This window comes from Centroberyx gerrardi, chromosome 23, assembly GCF_048128805.1.
Source record: "Centroberyx gerrardi isolate f3 chromosome 23, fCenGer3.hap1.cur.20231027, whole genome shotgun sequence".
NCBI classification, from domain to species: Eukaryota; Metazoa; Chordata; class Actinopteri; order Beryciformes; family Berycidae; genus Centroberyx; species Centroberyx gerrardi.
The window spans coordinates 1,576,264-1,598,738 of NC_136019.1; the positions used below are offsets into that span (position 1 = coordinate 1,576,264).

Below are 22,475 nucleotides of genomic sequence, written 5' to 3' on the forward strand. Positions count from 1 at the left end.
GTAGTTTCCATTGACTGCAATGCATTCTGTAAGGACAGAATTAAAATAATTTAAGATTTTCGTGTGATTTTTGCAAAGTATGTGGGACTAGTTAGAGTTAATTAGTTTACCAGTTTTTAATTAAAAACTAGTAGTGGACTTCATAATTAAATATAGGCACCAATGTACAAAAGTTAACTCTTGTTTGTGCCAACAACCTCAAAAAATTCAGAGCTCAAGAATGTTTCGTTGAGATTTGTTATTTGTGGTGATCAGGTGATGAGGAATAGTCCTGATGGTGGTGCTATAGCCACCATCAGGACTATTTGCCAAATTTTAGTGGACATCATTTGGCATGGTAACAAAGCTATGAGCCAAATTTGGTGCATTTTCATGCATGGGAAGGCAGTTTTTGTAAGAAATAATAATACCAGCAAATACAAGACCGGCAGCAGAGCTGGCCACCCCCCAAAAACACTGTACATGGTCATGTGTTTACCTAATGTACTATACTTCAGTAAATTCCATTAGAATGAAGGTGGCTTAGCTAGTTTTTGTACTGTTTCTAATCTGTCTTTCTTGCTCGTTTTCTTCTCAGCCCTCCTGCGTAATATATTAACAAAGCAGGAAATGATGATGGACCAACTGCGAATCATCTTTAAGACCCTACAGGGTATGAAATCGACCGATGAGGCAGAAATAGGCCTGGATCGAAATTTGTTGCCACTCAAAGATGTCAGTTCTCTTCAGAACCTGGAGGAACAACTGCAGAGTAGCCCTGACCTCCAGAAACAGTTGGTATGTTGGCATATCATGTACAGTGACCACATTTCCTAAAACTGAGTTGGCTAGCTTTGATCTTCCACAAATGCTTTTTGCTCATCATAAAAAGCCTGGATAAACTTAAGCAATGCCATGAAACATGTAAATGGATATGGGACAAAGCGTTGTTGCATAGTGTTGCAGTGGCAGTTCTAGGAAAGAAAGTATTTTTGTTTTGCTGTGTTTCATGTGGGCTGAATGCAGCCCAGGACTATTTGTATGCCAAATTGATACCTGAGTCATTGGACAGAATATGGAGTGACAATAGTAATATTTGGAATTTGTGAAAACAAAAAACAGTTGCCAGTATCACCTATGATATTCATAGTCTTTGATGATTAAAATACTTAAATATTAAACCATTGCTGAAAAAAAATAAAAAAGAACAAATATGATTTCAGGTAAACACACTGGCTCTCAAAGGTGGGGTGGATGTTCGCGAGTGTGTTTGGAGGATTATGCACACAACAATTACAAACTCCTTGGCGAAGAATATAAACATGAGACGAGTAACTGGAAAGACCGGCTTCCAGCGCCTACAGATACGAGATGCTGTGATTGGTAAGTTGGCCTTGATGCCAATAGTGTCATTCATATGTTTAAGAATCATCAAAAGTTATTTAAATTGATAGTTCGGGTTCTTAGGGGAGGAGAGTAAGAAAGCAGGGGAGGGCAAGATGAGGAAATAGGAAGAGGACAGAAGGGGAGGGGAGAAGAGGAGGGCAGAGGAAGAGGGGAGTGGAGGAAAGGATGGGGGATGAGGAAAGGGGAGGACAGGAAAAGGCGAGGAGATGATCGGGGAGGGTAGACAGGAAGAGAGAGGAGAGGGGAGGACAGGAAGAAGGGATCAGAAGAGGAGGGTGGAGGAAGAGAAGAGAGGTGAGGTGATGAGCAGGGGAGAGGAGAGGAAAAACGGAATTATCTTTTATTGGAAGAGATACAATGGGACTCAATTTTGTTTATTTAGAGAAAACTGATTTGGGTAGTGGAAATTGAGAATGGCTGGTTACTTTAAAGGACAATTCCACTAGAACTGAACCCAGGCCCTATTGAGGGACATTCTGGTGTGATATCTACACGCACAGACCATAATTTTGCAGATGCAGTTTAAGTAGAAAGCCTATAGGCAACCATGACTGGTTCACATGGTTCATACTGTCCTCATTGTGTTTTCCTGACGAAATGGTGTCAAACTGAGCGTTGTATCGCACAGAGCCACGCATGATTTAAAAATAAGTGCAGTCATATGCCTTCCCGGGTTCCATACTCTGACACTATGGAACCTGGGAAGGGACATATGACTGTACTTATTTTTAAATTGCGCATGGCTCTGTGCGATACAACGCTCAGATAGGCTTTCTCCTGGAGCCATATTGGAGCCTGGTAGGAGGATGGTGCCAGCTCATTACTGATCTGCAAAATTACAGTCTCTACCTGTAGATATCACACCAGAATGTCTGTCAATAGGGCCTGGGTTCAGTTTTAGGGGAGGTTTCCTTTAAAATCCAGTAGCCACATTAGCTGGTGATACAAAAAGTTAATTTCAAACCATGTGTGCATGTATGTTTTAGCTGCTGTGAGGCGTAACCGTCTGACGTCTGGGGCCACGGACCAAGAAATAGATTCCACCATCAAAAGATGGCTACATCTGGCTCCGGATAGGGATGGTGGCAGGAGAGAGAGGATGAGGAGAAAAGAGCGCGAGGAGAGTATGACTGGTTCATGGACTGAAACATGGCATGGATGTTCAAGCGTTGTGTGCAGAGTTCAACTGGTTCATGGACTGAAACATGGCATGGATGTTCAAGAGTTTTTTTTTGTTTATTGTTTTTTTTGCAATAGTTTACAAGTAGAGCTGCAACGATTAGTCGATCGACAGAAAATTCCTATTTTGATAATCGATTAATCGTTTCAGTCATTTTTCAAGCAAAAATGCCAAACATTTGATGGTTACAGTTTCCCAAATGTGATGATTTGCTGTTTTTCTTTATCATATTTGACAGTAAATTGAATATCTTAAAATTTTAGACTGTTAGAACAAGCAAATTGAAGACATCACGTGGCCTCTAAGAAATTGTGAATGCCATATTTTCACAATTTTTTAAAATTTTAACATTTCATAGACTAAATGATTAATCGATGAATCAAGAAAAAAAACGGTAGATTATCCAATAATGAAAGTAATCGTTACTTGCAGCCCTAGTTCATTGTCTTATACTGTGCAAACTTTAAGGCTCTGAAAACATATTTTCTAAGCCAGCTTCTCACTATAAGTGATGAAGACACAATTTGTGCCAAAGTTGTAAAAGTTGAGGTTATTTCCCTTGAGGAATTTCTGCGATTGTGTTTTTCTCTGAGCTCTTCTCGCTGGTTTAAAGTGGGTGGGATTTGGAAAAGAGGTGATGTCACATATTTCCATGAAAAATCAATAAATATTTGTTCATAATACTGTCGTCGTTGAGACATTTTTCATCTGGGCCAAATATGGCAAGTGTATTAATGAAGTGGCTTGGTTAAGGTTTACTTGAGGCTGACATCTGGAACCAGTGCTGAAACTTGTCTGGTCCAACATTGGGCCAGAATAGGTCCAGCTATGGTCATAGTTGGCTGAGATGTGGCTATGTCATGGGCCATATGTGGCCCGTGTTCTGGCTACCAGATCTAGACCACCCGTGGACCGTAATTCATTGCTGTATTTGGGCCAAGTGTAAGTGGGCTGTGTGGCCCGTCACTGCGGGCCAGACCAATTTTGCTATGTGGGTACTATATGACACTACGCTTCCATTTATCACAATGTAGAATATTAGTCACCCTGCTTTAAATAATACTAATGGGACAAACTGTGGGAGAAAATGAGTTTACCTGTAGAGAGAGAGAGAGAGAGAGAGAGAGAGAGAGAGAGAGAGAGAGAGAGGTTTAGTAGAGCTAGCTTCCATTTATATGAAGATAGAGATCGCCGTCCAAAGTTCATCATCTTGTTCACAAAACACAATTCTGCTAGCTTAATCTAGTTGTAACTAAAACGTTCGCCCGCAAAAATTGTTTTATCAGTATATTAACAGCATAAAAATGTTAAACAGCGGAGATAGCTGGCGGCCGGTAATCATAATCAGCCGTCATTAAGTCTGCATTCAGTCTGCTGTAGACTGATCATTTGAAGAATAAAAGTCCATACATCCATAACTCCGTGGAAGTGTTGGAAGCGGTCCAAAGTTACAGTCAGTCCCTTCTAACTCTCTCCCCCGATTCCACCGGAGCAGACGGGACATAGCAGCGGCTCTGTGCTGCACTGTTTCTACAATATTCACTGAAACATGAGGAGCATCCCAAAACTAACTCCTCCTCTCCTTCTCTCCCTCCTACTTTCCTCCACTACCTCCTTTCCTCTTCTACTTTCTCCTCTACCTCCTCCTCTACCTCCTTTCCTCCAAAATGTCAACTTTTCATGAGCTAAGAAGAAGCTTGTCTTTAGCAGACGAACGTGCAATTCTGAGTCTATTCAGTTTGTTTTGAAAAGGTTTCAGAAACCCAAGGCTCGCAGGATTTTAGAGGAACATGTAATCCTTCAGTTGAAGATAAAACATGAAAATTACAAAAAATTGGAGTTGTGAGCTTTCCACAGCGAAATATTCCTGTGACCGTAGAATGACCATGGATGGTAGAGAAGTGCAGAGGAAAGACATGAAGCCGGGCAGAAAAGACTTGTCAGGTCTGCTGCCTCGTGTCTCACTGTCTGTCCTTTCCTTCCAGACTGAAGAGCGTGCGATGGAAGCAGCTGTGGTGAAACAGGAGGTTCTGGGTCCTCTGTGAGGACGACCAGCGTGAAAACAGTCTGTACACAAACTGCTGCTTTCATTTTAGATAATCGACTCGTCGTTGTTCTTTTTTAAAAATAAAATGTTTATCACATGGTGTTGGTGTGTTTGTTACTGCTGATAACTGCACAGTATTGATCCAGTGTTTGATAAACTAAATTGTACACGCAGGCGAGTAGAAATGCATTTAAATCTAATATATCTCGTTACACATTCTTCAACAAATCTATGAAAACTACTTTTACATTTAAAATATTTTAAAATTTTGCTGTACAATGTCAAAATGCAGGAAATAAGATGAAACTGTAATGATCCTTGTGGGGAAACCAGATCACTGAAGCGGCAAATAGTAACAGGATACCGGAAGAAAAATAGAATATGAATAAGAATAGAGCAAATGGGGGCATTAAACATGCTGTCTGTTATCCTTAATAAATATATTCAAATCACAGATGTACATAAAGTACAGAATCAAACTAGAAAATCTTACTTCCGGGATGAGCGACACATGATCGACCAATCACAGCGGGCTGAGGGATTTAGGACTTTTCTCTGATGCTGCAGTCAAGTCATGTTAATGAGTTTTATCCTTTTTCATTTTCTGTTTCATACATCTTCTCAAAACTATATTCTCACAAAGTATGTGTTTTTCATTTGTTTTTTTTTCCTCAAATCATTTAGTTCTACTTTGTCAATACTCTCTTCATGCAGTAATCCAGATGTTTTTCATACTGTCACTTGTACATTTCTACTCAAGTTCTAGTGTTGAAATTGTCGGCTGTGTACACCCGGTTCTTATTTCTGTTCCATTTTATGTGTTGTCTTTGCTGAATCATATTACTGTTTGCTGCTGCAACAACCCAGTTTCACCGCAGGGATCATTAAAGGATAAATCTGTTAATTTTCAACCTGGGTCTTATTTTCCTGGTTTTTGTATCATGATGACTGATTGTGTTCAAATTATCACTTACTTCACTGTAGAGCTTTGTGTAGCTCCAGTTCACTGGTATGGGGCGCCAACTTACCTCGTGAATTTCACGGCATGAAATGCATTTTCATCGATAAAATCCAAAAACACCTTGTTTGATTTCGTCCACAAAACGTAGAAACACTTCATTTCTTGCACAAAATTGAGTTTGTGGCTTTTAATTTCCTGGACGAAAATGAAGACGCTATTTTCATTGCATGGATGAAATAAGCTTACATTTGATTAAATTATGCATGTAGATTCATGCATTAGTTATGAAATTATTTATCTAGATTCAAGCAAATGTTTTAACATTATCAAAGGAAACGCTCACTTCACACACACTTCACCAAAAGCACAAAACGCCAACAGATGATAAACAGCAACAAAGTCTAAGATATTTAAAACATGACCAGAATGGATAAGATTAGTTTAATGTCAAATGTCTTTTATGTACACACTCATCTCCTCATTTATACAACTATGGAACAAGATATTGGTTGATTTTAGGAAAATTATAATCACGTTAAGTAAAAAAAAAAAAAAAAGTATAAAATAAAATGTTTGAAACTGTGCTTGTTTGAAACCAATAAGATCAAACAATGTTAATTTTAAATTAAATTGTTGGAAACATGATAGACGTTTAGCTTGGTGTGACATTAATAAAATACCAAACAAAACAAAGGTCCAAAGGAAAGATATTTGAACCTGTCAATCATCAACAACAGACTCTCAGGTGAACAACAATAACTTGATTCTGTCTGGTTAAATATCTCATTCATTTCATCTTTCAAATAAAATATCTGGTTTCTTGTACATGTGATGTGATTACAAACATTAATATTCTCATTTTAAGGCATAGCTGTGTGTGTGTGTGTGTGTGTGTGTGTGTGTGATCCTGTACAAAGTGAATATCATGTCAGCAGCTGTCTTTGGTCAGCAGTGTGAGCCTTTCTCTCTCCCTCCTCTATCTGACAAGAGACACTGAGGAACGAGATGACCAAAACAGAAACCCAGGATAGAGTGGTTCAGTGAATGTGGAGTGGAAGGTGTGGATGTGGCTCAGTGTGTCAGAGGAAACTCTGTAGAAGGACAGAGAGCCAGCAGGCCAGTCCAGATACACTGCTACTCTGTCAGAGACAGAGGAGGAGATTCCTGTGGATACTGATGTGTTATTGTACCAGGCATAGTAACGATCACCAAAGGAGAAGAGACTCCAGGACTTTTCATTCCCTCCAAGCCTGCAGTCATCACTCCATCCTCTCCTACTGATTCCTCTGTAAGTCACTCCTATAGAAACCAGTCCTTCCCTCTTGACCTCCCAGTAACAGCGACCAGTCAGACCATTTCTACACAGCAGCTGTTCCCAGTCTTCAAATCTCTCTGGGTGATCAGGATATGGCTGCTCCTCGCTCACCCTTGTCACCTTTCTGTTGTCTTCAGACAGGAAGAGGTTTCTGTTTGCTGTGTTTGGGTCCAGTGTGAGTTCACAGGCATCTGATGGAGAGAACAAGACACAAAACAGAAACTATTTTTATTCTAATAGAGCTGTTTATTATTTGTTGATTTATTCCTGAATCAAACTAAATACACACTTACACTTCATCACACCTGGTTTCAACCTCTGGACTCCACCATGGTCCACACTGTGGGGGAAACAAAGTCAGACCAGAATATTCTATTTGATGATAGAAACATAACCTTCCCTATGAAGGATTTTCCATACATCACTCATATCCACCATTAAACATGAATCAATACTCCTCAGCTTCTCAGTGTGACAGAGAAAATGTGTGTGACTCTCAGCCTTCTAGCAGACGTTGCCTCTCCAGACCTGAGAGAGTCCAGTCTCCAGTGTGGATCCTCCAGTCCAGCAGAGAGCAGCTTCACTCCTGAGGCTCCTGGATGATTGTAGCTCAGGTCCAGCTCTCTCAGATGGGAGGGGTTGGAGCTCAGAGCTGAGGCCAGAGAAGCACAGCCTTCCTCTGTGAGCATACAGAAGGACAGCCTGCACACACACACACACACACACACACACACACACACACACACACACACACACACACACACACACACAAACAAATCAAGCCACATGTCAGATTGTATTAGTAACCTAATGTGAAATTAATTGTGATAATGCCATCAAATTCTAGAAAAACTGTAACGGCCTCAAATACAAACAGTTGGCTGATCAGCTTTGTGGTTTCATTTGCTCCAGTTTGAGAGTTCTCCACTCACTTTGTGACAGAATATTAGAAGTCCTTTCTGGTATTTTAGGTTTCAACAACTGAGGCAGCAAGGAGAGGAAAGAATGAAATGTCCTCATGGAAAGTAATTCACAGAAGCTAGGAAGTGCTAAATGTTGGTATCACAATTGGTTTGAGCAGAGAAAATCCTCCACAGGTGTTTGTCTGCTGATAGTAACCTGTATGTAAAGCAGGATGTAAATGGTCGTCAGTTGAACAGGTTGAGGGATACTGACCTGAGAGTCTCCAGTCTACAGTGTGGACTCTCCAGTCCAGCAGAGAGCAGCTTCAGTCCTGAATCCTGCAGGTCGTTGTTACTCAGGTCCAGCTCTCTCAGACTAGAGGACTGGGAGCTGAGAACTGAGGCCAGAGCTTCACAGCTTCTCTCTGACAGCTGACAGTAGCTCAGCCTCAATGGAGATGTACAGATATGAAATGTTACTCTCTTTTATTTAATATGATTGATTTCTGTGTTTTGTTAGGCACTGCTATTATGCCTGTGTATGTAAAACTGGATGAGAAGAATACTGATTTTGAATATGTTTTACCATTTCCTTTCCAGTTAAACTGAACATTACTTAAGTAAAATAGCTCTTAAATCCCGATGTTAAACTTGCAGGGTCTTTACAGGTTCAGGGGCCTATACTACGAAGCAGGATTTGGGGTTAGCGAGGTAACTTCAGGTTTAACCCTGGCTTTTCGGTCTCACGAAGGTGGTTCACTTTTAACCGGGGTAGATCACCATGGTAACTTATGCTGCACGGCTAACCAGCTCCGGAGCAGGTTCAGTTCAGGGTATCGGATCCAAACGTATGAAAGGCCCGCCTTCTGACCAATCAGCTCTCTGGAAACAGGGAGTCACCATTCCTACAGGATCCCGATATGGACAAATATACAAATGAAAATCCCAATAAAAAACTGAAACCTGTTATTTTTGAATTAACAGACAGTAAGAAGTGTTGTTCGCAGGGCGACGTGTTTACAGACCAGTAGAATCACGTTGTTTTCCATGATAACTTATTATATCGGAGATATAGCAGGTAGGCTACTTAACTGACGATATTATTAATGGATTAAAGTTACTGTTGCATATATTAATTGCGCTGACTTTATTTAATTGGATTCCCGACAATGTTTGGTTCAGTGTCGGCTATTCATATTCCATTACCGCAGCCCCGAAGAACAAGAGACCGACTTTATGAATAGAAAATCTTTTTACAGCCTCAATGTGTCCACAAAGTATTTTATCAATGAAAAATATGCCCACTGTGTCCTAATGACGGGGCAGTTCCTCTAGTAATCCTCTCTAGCCTTGGAAGCAGAAACAACTTTTACTTTTCGCGGTTATGTTTTGTAATGCTGACAGTTATTCATTATAAGAATTTGTTCTTCTTGAGAGAAGAACCCAATGTTAGTAGCTATCCATTTCTTTCCGATACCCATGTTGAAAATGTCAGCAGGAAATATTAGGGCTTATATCATCCTATAATTAGGTCTATTGTTTATGGCTTTTATTGTTTGATTAGCCTATTTTATTATTTTCGCCTATTTTTAGGCTATTACTTATTTTTATAGTTTTGCGCTTATATTCTATGTCCTTTTCCCCGCTGAATCATATTACTTTTGCTGCACAACTATCTAAGTTCCCCACGGGGATCAGTAGTTTCATCTTATCTTATCCGAATTGTCTGATCTGGATCTGTCCATGTTGCAAGTGATTGGCTATTTGTTACAAACCCCGCCTCTTTCATGTGAACGCACTCATAGCTCATAGGTAAATCCTGGGTTGACAGAGCCAGTTGATAACCAGCTACGTGAGACCGGTTATCTGCATCGCCAATGTTAGGTTTAGTGAAGCCGGCTAACTCAAATATACCCTGACTTTGTTGAACTTGCTTCGTAGTATAGGCCCCAGGACCAGAGCTGGAAATAATAATAATCAGATACAAAGATCACTTGCCCGTCAGGCGAGAGAGATTTGCTAAAACATAAAAAGATATTTAAGGAGATACTAAGTAAATGTGATTATTTTTGGAACTCTAAAGAAACGGTCTCCATTGACTTCAGTTGTTTTGGAGAAAGCTGCTACGGAGCTGTGCTGGGAACCTCCCTGTGTGTTATGTGGACAAACAAACAACTGGCATGAGGGCGAGTAGTTAATGACAGAATGCTCAGTTTTGGGTGAACTATTCCTTTAAAAGAAAAAGGCCACTAGAGGGGTGTTGGGTTAATTTTATCTTCCATGCCTGTGATAAAATTGAAGGGCTTGTCTCTGCATCAGCCGGCCTGTCAGAACTCTGCACTGTTGCCGTAGCAACAACGCTCAAAGCTGAGGTGACAGACAGGCAGCTTTTTAGCTCTTTAGCTCACTGACAGAAGTAGACAACGTAAACAACAGCAGCAGCACTAAGAACCTCATCCAGAAAAGGAGGTATATATATAATTTTAAAGCACAGAAGCTGGGGGAGGTTTTCTTTTCATTCCTGCTTGTTTGTCTGTTTGTTAGCAAGATAAAGTTACCAACAGATTTGTCTGAAATTTGTTGGACAGATCGTTCTTGACCCAAGGATCAGTTGATTAGATTTTGGTCATTCATTTGGTTCTGGGATTTCCACCACTAGAGGATTGTATTTTTTTAGCCATAACTATTGTGCTACGTTCATGTGCTGGTGGGAAAGTCCAACATCCAAGAGTTCCAAGTCAGCTGCTAAACAGCGTTGCATTCAAGTGCTATTTTCAAGAGCTCCGGGTAAATCAAACCCTGAAGACAAATGATAACCAAACATAAACCGTTATGATTGCAGATCTGCAAATTCAGGCTGCAACTTTGCAAGTTGGAAAATTATTCAGCATTGGTGGACGTTTGCGCTCTGCCAAGTGCCTTGTAGTTTACCTTGTTAAATTTGAACATTACATCACTTACACTGATTTAGCATTAATAAAATATGATATAACATCAACTTGTGATTTTTATGCATGTATGTAACTTTAGAGCATGATCTGTTTTGATAAACTTGAATATTACATTATCTATACTGGGCTAGTAATAATTTGTCCGGGCTAGTAGAGATTTCAGTCCACCCCTAAGTTCCACCTCTGTTCAGGAATACTGACCTGAGAGTCTCCAGTCTACAGTGTGGACTCTCCAGTCCAGCAGAGAGCAGCTTCACTCCTGAATCCTGCAGGTCGTTGTTACTCAGGTCCAGCTCTCTCAGACTAGAGGACTGGGAGCTGAGACCTGATGACAACTCCTTACAGCATTTCTCTGTGAGCTTGTTTTGATTCAACCTGACAAAACACATAGAAATGTTTTACTTGTTCGCCTTGTTTGACAAATGCAGAAAAATTATGACTACAAACCCCCACCACCCCCCCCCAAAAAAACCAAAACACAAATCCATCATAAAACAGCATACAATGTTATAGCTACAACATATTGTTACACAAAAGCATCATAACCTGATCTTACCTGAGAGTCTCCAGTCTACAGTGTGGACTCTCCAGTCCAGCAGAGAGCAGCTTCACTCCTGAATCCTGCAGGTTGTTGTTACTCAGGTCCAGCTCTCTCAGACTAGAGGACTGGGAGCTGAGAACTGAGGCCAGAGCTTCACAGCTTCTCTCTGACAGCTTACAGCCACTCAGCCTGAGGAAGAATTAGTGATGAACAACAAGTTTGAAAATATTATATTAATAAAAAAAATATTAATTTTTTCTCTTCTGTATGAATATTAACTTTAATATATTGAATATATTCAGTTATGTATGCACCTACAGAGCTGTATTGGAGGCTTTGACCACTGGCAGCAGCCTCAGAAGAGCCTCCTCTGAAGCAGAGTATTTCTTCAGGTCAAACACGTCCAGCTCTTCTTCTGATGACAGTAAGATGAAGACCAGAGCCGACCACTGAGCAGGGGAGAGTCTGGCTGTGGAGAGACTTCCTGATCTCAGGTACTGTTGGATCTCCTCCACTAGAGAACGGTCATTCATCTCATTCAGACAGTGGAACAGATTGATGCTTCTCTCTGGAGACGGACTCTCCCTGATCTTCTCCTTTATGTACTGGACTGTTTCCTGATTGGTCTGTGAGCCACTTCCTGTCTGTGTCAGCAGGCCTCGTAGGAGAGTCTGATTGGTCTGCAGTGAAAGACCCAGGAGGAAGCGGAGGAACAAGTCCAGGTGTCCATTAGGACTCTGTAAGGCCGCGTCCACAGCACTCTGGTAGAGGTGTTTGATGTTAGATTTCTTTCTTAATAGAATGGACAGTGGAAAGGTTAACTGTTCTTCTCTCAGTAGATTGACATCAGTGTTGATGAATGACAGAAAGACATAAACAGCAGCCAGAAACTCCTGAATGCTCAGATGGACAAAGCAGAACACCTTGTCCTGGTTCAGCCCACGCTCCTCTTTAAAGATCTGTGTGAACACTCCTGAGTACACTGAGGCTGCTCTGATATCAATGCCACACTCTGTCAGGTCGGCTTCATAGAAGATCAGGTTGCCTTTCTCCAGCTGCTCAAAAGCCAGTTTTCCCAGAGAGAGAATCATCTTCCTGCTTTCTGTAGTCCAGAGTGGATCTGTCTCAGCTCTCCCATGATACTTGACGTTCCCCTGTTTGGACTGAACCACCAGGAAGTGGATGTACATCTCAGTCAGGGTCTTGGGCAGGTCTTCTCTCTCACTGGTTTTCAACACATGGTCCAGAACTGTAGCAGTGATCCAGCAGAAGACTGGGATGTGGCACATGATGTGGAGGCTTCGTGAAGTTTTGATGTGGGAGATGATTCTGCTGGCCTGCTCCTCATCTCTGAATCTCTTCCTGAAGTACTCCTCCTTCTGTGGGTCAGTGAAGCCTCTCACCTCTGTCACCATGTCAACGCACTCAGCAGGGATCTGATTGGCTGCTGCAGGTCGTGTGGTTATCCAGAGGCGAGCAGAGGGAAGCAGTTTCCCCTTGATGAGGTTTGTCAGCAGCACGTCCACTGAGGTTGACTCTGTAACATCAGTCCAGATCTCGTTGTTCTGGAAGTCTAGAGGAAGTCGACACTCATCCAGACCGTCAAAGATGAACACAACCTGGAACTTGTCAAACCTGCAGATTCCTGCTTCTTTGGTCTCAATAAAGAAGTGATGAAGAAGTTCCACCAAGCTGTACTTTTTCCCTTTCAGCAGATTCAGCTCTCGGAAAGTGAATGGAAATGTGAACTGTATATCCTGGTTGGCTTTGTCTTCAGCCCAGTCCAGAGTGAACTTCTGTGTTAAGACTGTTTTCCCAATGCCAGCCACTCCCTTTGTCATCAATGTTCTGGTTGGTTTATCTCTTCCAGGTAAGGGTTTAAAGATGTCTTCACATTTGATTGTTGTTTCTGGTCTCGCTGGTTTCCTGGATGCTGCTTCAATCTGTCTGACCTCATGTTCATCATTGACCTCTCCACTCCCTCCCTCTGTGATGTGGAGCTCTGTGTAGATCTGATTCAGAAGTGTTGGGTTTCCTGCTTTAGCAATCCCCTCAAACACACACTGAGACTTCTCCTTCAGATTGGATTTGAGTTTACGTTGGCACACTGGAGCAAGAGTTTCTGAATGAACAAATTACATCGATCAGTGGATGTTGCTGTAAATATGAGAAGTGTAAACATTTCTCAGTGAATGCATACTTTTCCCAACCCCATGGCATCTATTCTGCTCATCACTGGTGGACAAACAGGTCCTGACTGTGTGTGCAGCCGAATGTGAAAGGCAACTGTGGTGGTATTTTTTTTTTAATAAACAATACTGTGTTCAGCATTATACACCCACATGAACAAATCAATAATTTTAGCTGATGATTCATGAGGATTGTGCTCATTTACCTTCCAATCTGGAATTGAATAGATCTTTTTTGAGAAATGTCTATATTTGCAGCAGAGTTGTAGATGTAAACATCTCCCATTTTCCCACCATTTCCCCTCTCCATCATGTTAAACCTGTTAAAAGCCTCTTACTGCTCTGCAGAGAGTCAGCCAGCTCCTCCTGCTTCATTCTCCTCAGGAAGAGCAGTGTGATCTGCAGAAAAGCCTCTCTGCTGCTCCTCCTCTGCTCTTCCTCCTCACCGTCCACATCCTCCTCATCCTCCCTCTGCCTCTCTAAGCATTCTGGGTAATCTGGACTCAGAGCCCTCTGGAATCTCTTCAGCTCGTTCTTCACAAAAGTGACGATGTTCTCCTCAAGAAGCTGGAACAGAATATTACATAGATTAAAGTTTCATGTTAAAATCATGGAACACAAGATCAAATCCATCATGCATGGTTTGAAAGCCCACTGGTCTAAAGAGTGCAGCATGGAGACTATAATGACCAGAACGGTTGTTTTGTGGTTTCTTTGTAGCTGAAGTAAAATGTGTTGTTGTACATTTACACACCATAAATATGGAGTCCAGGTCTGTTTGATGCTCCTGGGCAGACTGACCACTGGGAACCTCTTTCCTTTGCTTAATAACTCTGTGGAGAAAACATTAAGTATTAGGTCTTCAGATATTAACACACACACACACACATACACACACACACACACACAGGTTGTTAAAGGTGCTGTGTTCTGTCATGATGAATCCTGACAGAAACACAAGGTGAATTACAGTGTAAATATTTCTCTGGAGTGTCTTTCCCAAAGCAGGTCGTAGCACTAAGTATATCTTGAAGTCATACTTCAAGACATTCGTTAATTTCATGAAGCTTTCCAGAAAATACTCTCAACTCAAGCAGTACATGAAATGTGTCGTTCATCTCGTCGTGAGACTTCAAGTATCTCTGCAGGAGCGGTGAAGGTGAGATCCTACAGCAGACAGACTGCTAAACTCTGAGCTCCACAACATCAAAACCATTAGAGGCATTTCCTTTTGCCCCAAACCTTACTGTCAAAATATATAAATTAATAAATAAATAATGTTTTGAAAAAAGAATCTAAATCAACAGAGTATGAGGGCCGGACCAATTCTATATCTCATGACTTGATTCCTCTTCTCAGGAGAGATGGATAACAACACACTCATCTGTTTTAAATTCTTACCTTTGCTCAGTAGAGTGCTGTCCATCTTTGAACTCAATTAAGCGACCAATAGACCGGTCACTCTTCATGGACACACAGCTGGGTACAGAGGAGTCTGCTCTCTCCTGCTGAATCCTGATAGAAACAGGATTGACAAAAGAAAGGTAGTTTTAACCTGAAGAGAAGCAGGATTTTGACCAGAAGGTCCAGTTCAACTCCCAGAACCAGATAGAAAATCTGAGGGAGGAGAGTGAATGAGAAACAGCTGCTATTGTAGCTGCCAAACTTTCTCTACATGAAAAAGGTTAAAACACAAGAGCAATGTCACATATTATTGTTAATATCTTACTCTCTTCAGAGGGGACAAATGCCTTGTTAATGCTAACATTTTATAGTAACATTATGTTGACTTACATTGTTTCAGAGGAATGTCTTTTAAAAAAAATAGGGTGATCCATAGACCGGTCACTCTTCATGGACACACAGCTGGGTACAGAGGAGTCTGCTCTCTCCTGCTGGATCCTGATAGAAACAGGATTGACAAAAGAAAGGTAGTTTTAACCTGAAGAGAAGCAGGATTTTGACCAGAAGGTCCAGTTCAACTCCCAGAACCAGATAGAAAATCTGAGGGAGGAGAGTGAATGAGAAACAGCTGCTATTGTAGCTGCCAAACTTTCTCTACATGAAAAAGGTTAAAACACAAGAGCAATGTCACATATTATTGTTAATATCTTACTCTCTTCAGAGGGGACAAATGCCTTGTTAATGCTAACATTTTATAGTAACATTATGTTGACTTACATTGTTTCAGAGGAATGTCTTTTAAAAAAAATAGGGTGATCCATAGACCGGTCACTCTTCATGGACACACAGCTGGGTACAGGGGAGTCTGCTCTCTCCTGCTGGACTGGGCTTCAACACAACAGAGACAGAGCTTTTACTCTGAATAATGATGGGTTAATGATTTCACTGCTGAGCTCTGAGATGGAGAACAGTCATGGACAGTTAGAGATCCTCATCTTACCTCTCAGCTTTGGTCTGGCTGTCATGTTCCCCAGACAGAGTGGTTTTAGAGGGAGGGAGCCCCTCCTCTCTCTCCTCAGACAGACTCATAGTAGAGCGAACACCTTTACACAAACACACCCAACATGCTGTTAGATGGACTGATTCATTAGAATAAAGTTTCCTTTACAGGATATATTATTTCAAGTGCTCGTGTCACATATACATTAAGTGTAGAAAATATAAAAAAAGAACTGCTCTTTCCATTACATAGACTGAGCAGGTACAGGACTTTTAAGCCTCTAGGACAATTGAGATGGACGTTACAAAAGGGGTTTGAGTGAAACAAAGTGTATCTCAGTATTGGTAAGATGGGTGTGTTTTGCACACTTGAAGTAATAGTGGAAATGCACCTCAGTCAAGCTGATCCAAGCTGTCAGACCAGTTCTGAGACTTCCTGCATTTTTTTACAAACTGAGATTACAATCTAACTGGTGCTCACTCTACCTGACAACTACTGAAAGTAATACATGTAAATCATTCTCATATCATTGTCTTCAAAGTCAGACAGAAACGTTGTAATTTCTTCTAATGAATATTTATATCTGCAAGCATCAAATAGACATTTTGAAAAACCCTATCACCATCAACTCAGGCAAGTCTGCTATACTGTTATACAACACAATGTGATTTGAGCCAGCCTATTCATCAAACATTTATAATGTTCCCTGGTAGGATCCTTACCTGGTGAACTCACAACCAGATCAAGTCAAAGACACTTTCCACCTTCATCTGTAGAGGAAACATTGAGAGAGAAGACGCTGCTTATTCTCCTTCGTCAGTCTGTCTGTTGATCTGAGGCTGCTGTCACATCCTCATAACTCCAGTGTCAAAGTCTAGAAACACCAGTATGACATCAGACCAGTCGAACCTGTTGCCACACCTGTGGCAAATCACAGATTAGGTGATGTAGTTCTGCTGTGTGTCCACTAGATGGAGCACATTAACCTCGTCATCTACAGTGAACTGAAGAGCAGCCACAGCACAAAACGATGTGATGCATGGAGGAGGAGAAATGTGATCACATGAAAATCTCCCTGTAGGCAGCAGGGTGGCTCAGTGGTTAGCACTGTGGCCTCACAGCAGGTCTTCAGTTCAAATCTCCACCCTGGTCCTTTCTGTGTAGAGTCTGCATGTTCTGTGGTAGAGCCCACATAAACAGGGCCTGAGTGGGTTTGGTGAAGGTAAAAACAACGCTTTGTTAACCCAGTGACTGACTCACATACTCACCCTGAAAGCTAGAGTAGGTGAATGTTGCTGCCTCTCTTATGGTCCTGTAGATTTATGACAGTATAGCCTGAATGGTACTATGGAACTTATTCATCATTCTGTATATTCTGTAGTAGCCTAGATAACAGCACGTGCACTATAGCCTATTTGATCACCGTGCATTACTTATGCCAGGGCAGATTGCAATTATATATTCTATTCAATTATATATAATATATATTAATATATATTATATATATATTATATTGGAGCGAACACCTTTACACAAACAGACTAGGTTGATTCATTACAACAAGGTTTCCATTACAGGATATATTATTTCAAGTGCTCGTGTCACATATACATTAAGTGTACAAAATATTAAAAAATAACTGCTCTTTCCATTACATAGACTGAGCAGGTACATGACTTTTAAGCCTCTAGGACAATTGAGATTGACGTTACAAAAGGGGTTTGAGTGAAACAAAGTGTATCTCAGTATTGGTAAGATGGGTGTGTTTTGCACACTTGAAGTAACAGTGGAAATGCACCTCAGTCAAGCTGATCCAAGCTGTCAGACCAGTTCTGAAACTCCCTGCATTTTTTTACAAGCTGAGATTACAATCTAACTTGACAACCACTAAAAGTAATAGCCTATATGTAAATCATTCTCATATCATTGTCTTCAAAGTCAGACAGAAACGTAATTTCTTCTAATGAATATTTATATCTGCAAGCATCAAATAGACATTTTGAGAAACCCTATCACCATCATCTCAGGCAAGTCTGCTATACTGTTATACAACACAATGTGATATGAGCCAGCCTATTCATCAAACATTTATAATGTTCCCTGGTAGGATCCTTACCTGGTGAACTCACAACCAGATCAAGTCAAAGACACTTTCCACCTTCATCTGTAGAGGAAGACGAAGAAGGAGACGTTGCTTATTCTCCTTCGTCAGTCTGTCTGTTGATCTGAGGCTGCTGTCACATCCTCATAACTTCAGTGTCAAAGTCTAGAAACATCAGTATGACATCAGACCAGTCGAACCTGTTGCCACACCTGTGACAAATCACAGATCAGGTGAATGAATGAAAAAAAAAAGAATCTTAATGCATTTATTGCCAAAAGCATCAGCAGGAGAACAAATGTTTCAGTCTGAAAGCTTTCTGCACTGTTTCTACAATATTCACTGAAACATGAGGAGCATCCCAACACTAACTCCTCCTCTCCTTCTCTCCCTCCTACTTTCCTCCACTACCTCCTCCTCTTCTTCTCTACTTTTCCCTCTCCTTCTCTCCCTCCTACTCTCCTCCACTATCTCCTTTCCTCTTCTACTTTCCCCTCTACCTCCTCCTCTCCTCCTTTACCTCCTCCTTTCCTCCTCTACTTCCTCCTTTCCTCCTGGTTTATGTTATTACATTATTCAGCAAACATATTGTTATCAGGCCTGTAATGTCTTAAACTAATAATAATAACATAAGAAGTTATTACTTAATGGACAACAAAGCAATTATATTACAGGTTCAAGATTGTATCACGTTATTGGATTTTATATTACATTATGGGCTTTATAACAGTTCATTTTATTACAATATGGTGAATTATTATGGTTCGGTCAATTACTAGGTTTTGGGCTTTTACAGGAACAGATGGATATTTTTGTAGAAAATAAAAATGTACCACTGACTCACGAGGAACAGTTAGTGGACTGGATGGATCAGAAAACTGTCAAATGACAATAATAAACTAGAAAAGGCTATATTTTCTGAAGAAAATTGAAGTGTGCTGTCCCTGCAACAGTCCCTTAGACTTGGCGTTTGCTAGTGTTGCTAAGTGGTGGCTAGTGTTTAGCAGTAGGAGAAGCAGTAGTAGTAGTAGTAGTAGTAGTAGCAGTATTAGTAATAGTAGTAGAAGTAGTAGCACTATCACTTGCAGTAGGTCACAGAGGGCCAAATAGAGAGCTAGAGAGCTGTGTGTGTATCTTACAAAGGTGGCAGAGACTATAGGAAATGACTGAATACAAAACTTCAATGTTTAGGACAGAATGTCAGTAGAGCTCCCCCTGCTGTCATAAACATAACACAACAACACAGGGAGCATCAACAGTGTCATGAATAGGACACCAGCGGGAGCTCTGCTGACATTGCTTCTTTAACATGTCAGTGAAGTGTCACAAATATGACAGCAGACATGACATTATCTATGTCTGCAGCCTCATATCACAGCCATGATGACAACAGCACTGTCTCTCTTGTGATATTGGCTAAATAAGGACAGGGAAACTCAGCTCTCACATAATGACAAATCATGGATATTCAGCTTCACATTCACAGCTATGTTTATATAATTACATTACCTCTCTCTCTGTGCATGTGTGTTTAATATATACTACTACCCACATAGCAGAGACATTTGGCCCAGATTTGGCGTGAAGCTGGCACAGCTGGCATTCAGTCGGCACTGGCATAAGGCATATGAACCGAACATGGCCCAGGTGTGGCAGAGGTGGCACCGTCTTTAAGGCGGCAAACAAGATATGGGCCAGTTGTTGAGGGTAGTATTTGGCTCAGATGTCAAATTATAACTGTGGGCCACATAAGTCCGGCCGGTCTCGTCCAGCAGTTAAAATGTAATTTCATTTATTTTTGAGCAAGTTGCCAATATTTTCATACACACATGCTGTTCCCCCCTTCCTGTTTGCAACATGGGTTTAATGCTTTCAAGCTAATCCATCCAACAATAAATGTTGCATCAAATAAAATGGAAGATAAAACTATTATCCAAAGTACTCGCATCAAATAAAACCAACACGGTCTCTTCAATAAGCGAACAAATAACACGACTTTACACTTAACAACATCACGCAAGGTCACGGTGGTTAATGTTGTTTTCTAGAAAACTATTTTATTGTTATTTAACACAAAAACACGAAAGTGTCCTTGATAACTCAACAGTGCGATAGGTTAATGTTATCTGTTTTAATTATTTCACATTCGATTCTGAGAAATCATTTTTTTTTTGTCAGTTTTGGACGATAGCGGAAGGCTACATTAGCCTACCCATGATCCTCAGCGACCGTTACTATGGTGAAGCAAGACGCCAGCTAAAACCGTAAAATAACCTATGATATCTTTAACATTTCTCAACACAAAAACACACAAATGTCCCTGATAACTCAACAATACGATAGGTTAATGTTATGGCCATCCGTTTTAATGATTTCACCTTCGATTCTGAGAAATCAATTTTGGACGATCGCGGAAGGCTATATTAGCATACCCATGATCCTTTGCGGCCGTTACTATGAAAAAAAGATATAAAAGATATATCTACTGAATATATCAAATATCTACTATAGCCGAACTAGTAATTACACTGCATCTAGATGATCTGTGTTAAGAAAAAGTAAATATGTTGGTTTATTTCTAAAATATCAATATGGCTAAAATATCACACACACGTTGGTTGACGTGGCTCACGGAAGGGCTTTTGTGGGTGGACGTGGCGCGTTCGACTCCTGTTTTGGCTAAAATATCTGAAATAAACCAAAATCTTTACTTTTTCTTAACATAGATCATCTAGATGCAGTGTAATTACTAGTTCGGCTATACTAAATATTTGATATATTCAGTAGATATATCTTTTTACGAGCCTAATGTACAACCCTAGTTTGCAAACAGGAAGAACTACAACTGTGGTCTGATTTGTATAAATCTGCATGGCGCGGCTCTAGGGAATTGTAGTTTTATAAAAAATATTAGTGTTTTTCCTAGAATTGGAAGTTGTAACTAGAAAAGGCTAAATTTTGTAAAGAAAATTTAAGTGTGCTTGCCGCCCTTGCAATGCCCCTGCCCTTAGACTTGGTGTTCACTAGCTTTGCTAAGCGGTGCAGCATTGCAATTTTTTAGCATTTTGACAGACTAGACTCAGTAAACAGAGCCAGTTGCGTTCATAGGCACTGGGAAACCTTTCTAATAACTGCACAGCAACATGTTAGGTATCGAACGAAACCACAGATTCCCAGCTTTCCAAGGATCCTAAACGCATCACAAAGTCGGTGCCGAGGCTGACAGAAAGCCCATGTGTGGAACTCATGGTCTCTGTCGCCATCTGCTGGCTGTGTCGAAGCACTGACACGAATGAGCTCGACCATTTCATTTCATGTCATTTTATACAGTAAGGTCAAGTTTTAAAAAATGCTGTCATCACATTGAAATGGTTACTATGAGGCCATATTTAATCACACATGAATGCAATTGGGCTCTTCGGATTCACAAGAGTCTCAGCTTTGTAGCCATGCCCAATTTCTACAATTCCATGACTGTTTAGCTACCACAGTGTGCAGAAATAGGGAAAGAAAAAAAGGCGAGAATAACATCTTTTCACTGCATGCAGAACACTGTGTCTTTAGTACCTTGGAGCTCATATACCCCATGTAGCTGACATATGTCAGATATGGCTGTAAAGCTAAGACTCTTGCTGTTCCAATGAGCCATTCAGATATCTTGATGTGAGAGGTCAACGGACCCGTTTGAAAATAGTCATGCCCATTTACCTTTGTCAAAAACTTTGCCGACTTTGGAGCTATGTTACATAACATGGCTGGTACCTACGTATTCGTCTGGATGTCTAGTTTCCGCTAATAAAAAAAGCTCCGCTCTAGCTTAAAAACTGAGCTCGTGAGAAGCTCCGTTAAGCGTCGGCCGACGCACAGAAACCACCATACTCTGTGTGTGTACCGTAGCTTCAGAATGGTGGAATGACATTCCCAGCATATACAATTTAAGTAATTTATTTTACTAAAAGCATATAAAATGAAACAATATGATTAAAAAAATATAATAGTACATATTTAAAAATAGAGTTTACAAAAAGCAGTTTATTAAAAAGTCAACACATCTCAACTGTTCAGTTAGCATGTTGACCAGGTGGCTCCCTGCTCATATCTACATACTACACAGAACATATTACATAGGTAACATGTTAGCATGATGTCACATTGTACATGTTAGCATGATGTCACATGGTACATGAACACAGGATGACACACTGACTGACAGACAGATATATCAGCTCAGTGCTTAAGGCTTTAGATGAAGGATCTGCAGGCAGGGCCGGCTCTACACTACAGGGGGCCGAGGCAGAACTTTGTTTGGGACCCCCGTACCCCCCACACTGTAATAAAGGCTCCAAGTATACAAATGCTCATAAAAGAGTTTCAGTATTTGCAGTAATATAATTTCAAACAGTAATGTAAAGACATTAAACACTGAGGGAGACATGAATAACAGCACACTGAACAAAATAAAGCAAGGTAAAATAATACAATGGAACATAAATACGAA

The 22,475-nt window shown here is 40.7% G+C and overlaps 2 protein-coding genes across 2 annotated transcripts in view; both read right to left on the reverse strand.

Moving 5' to 3' along the window:
• LOC139910473 (uncharacterized) overlaps positions 1 to 16,783 on the reverse strand; it is a 37,240-nt gene extending 20,457 nt beyond the window's left edge. The window contains exons 1-11 of the mRNA XM_078291630.1: positions 16,761 to 16,783; positions 16,599 to 16,709; positions 15,877 to 15,979; positions 15,654 to 15,764; positions 15,267 to 15,374; positions 14,874 to 14,987; positions 14,227 to 14,305; positions 13,811 to 14,039; positions 11,602 to 13,405; positions 11,299 to 11,472; positions 10,944 to 11,117 (exon numbers count right to left, since the gene is read on the reverse strand). Coding sequence (XP_078147756.1) covers positions 10,944 to 11,117; positions 11,299 to 11,472; positions 11,602 to 13,405; positions 13,811 to 14,039; positions 14,227 to 14,305; positions 14,874 to 14,987; positions 15,267 to 15,374; positions 15,654 to 15,764; positions 15,877 to 15,965 — 2,882 coding nt within the window. The 5' untranslated portion in view covers positions 15,966 to 15,979; positions 16,599 to 16,709; positions 16,761 to 16,783. The remainder of the gene's footprint in view (positions 1 to 10,943; positions 11,118 to 11,298; positions 11,473 to 11,601; positions 13,406 to 13,810; positions 14,040 to 14,226; positions 14,306 to 14,873; positions 14,988 to 15,266; positions 15,375 to 15,653; positions 15,765 to 15,876; positions 15,980 to 16,598; positions 16,710 to 16,760) is intronic.
• Positions 6,402 to 10,740, reverse strand: LOC144537875 (stonustoxin subunit beta-like). Its single transcript, XM_078281753.1, has 6 exons — positions 10,723 to 10,740; positions 8,572 to 8,654; positions 8,066 to 8,239; positions 7,418 to 7,591; positions 7,183 to 7,229; positions 6,402 to 7,080 (listed from the first exon to the last, which is right to left on the reverse strand). The coding sequence occupies exons 1-6, from the start codon at positions 10,738 to 10,740 to the stop codon at positions 6,551 to 6,553; spliced, it is 1,026 nt and encodes a 341-aa protein (XP_078137879.1). The 3' UTR covers positions 6,402 to 6,550.
• Positions 16,784 to 22,475: the final 5,692 nt, after the last annotated feature.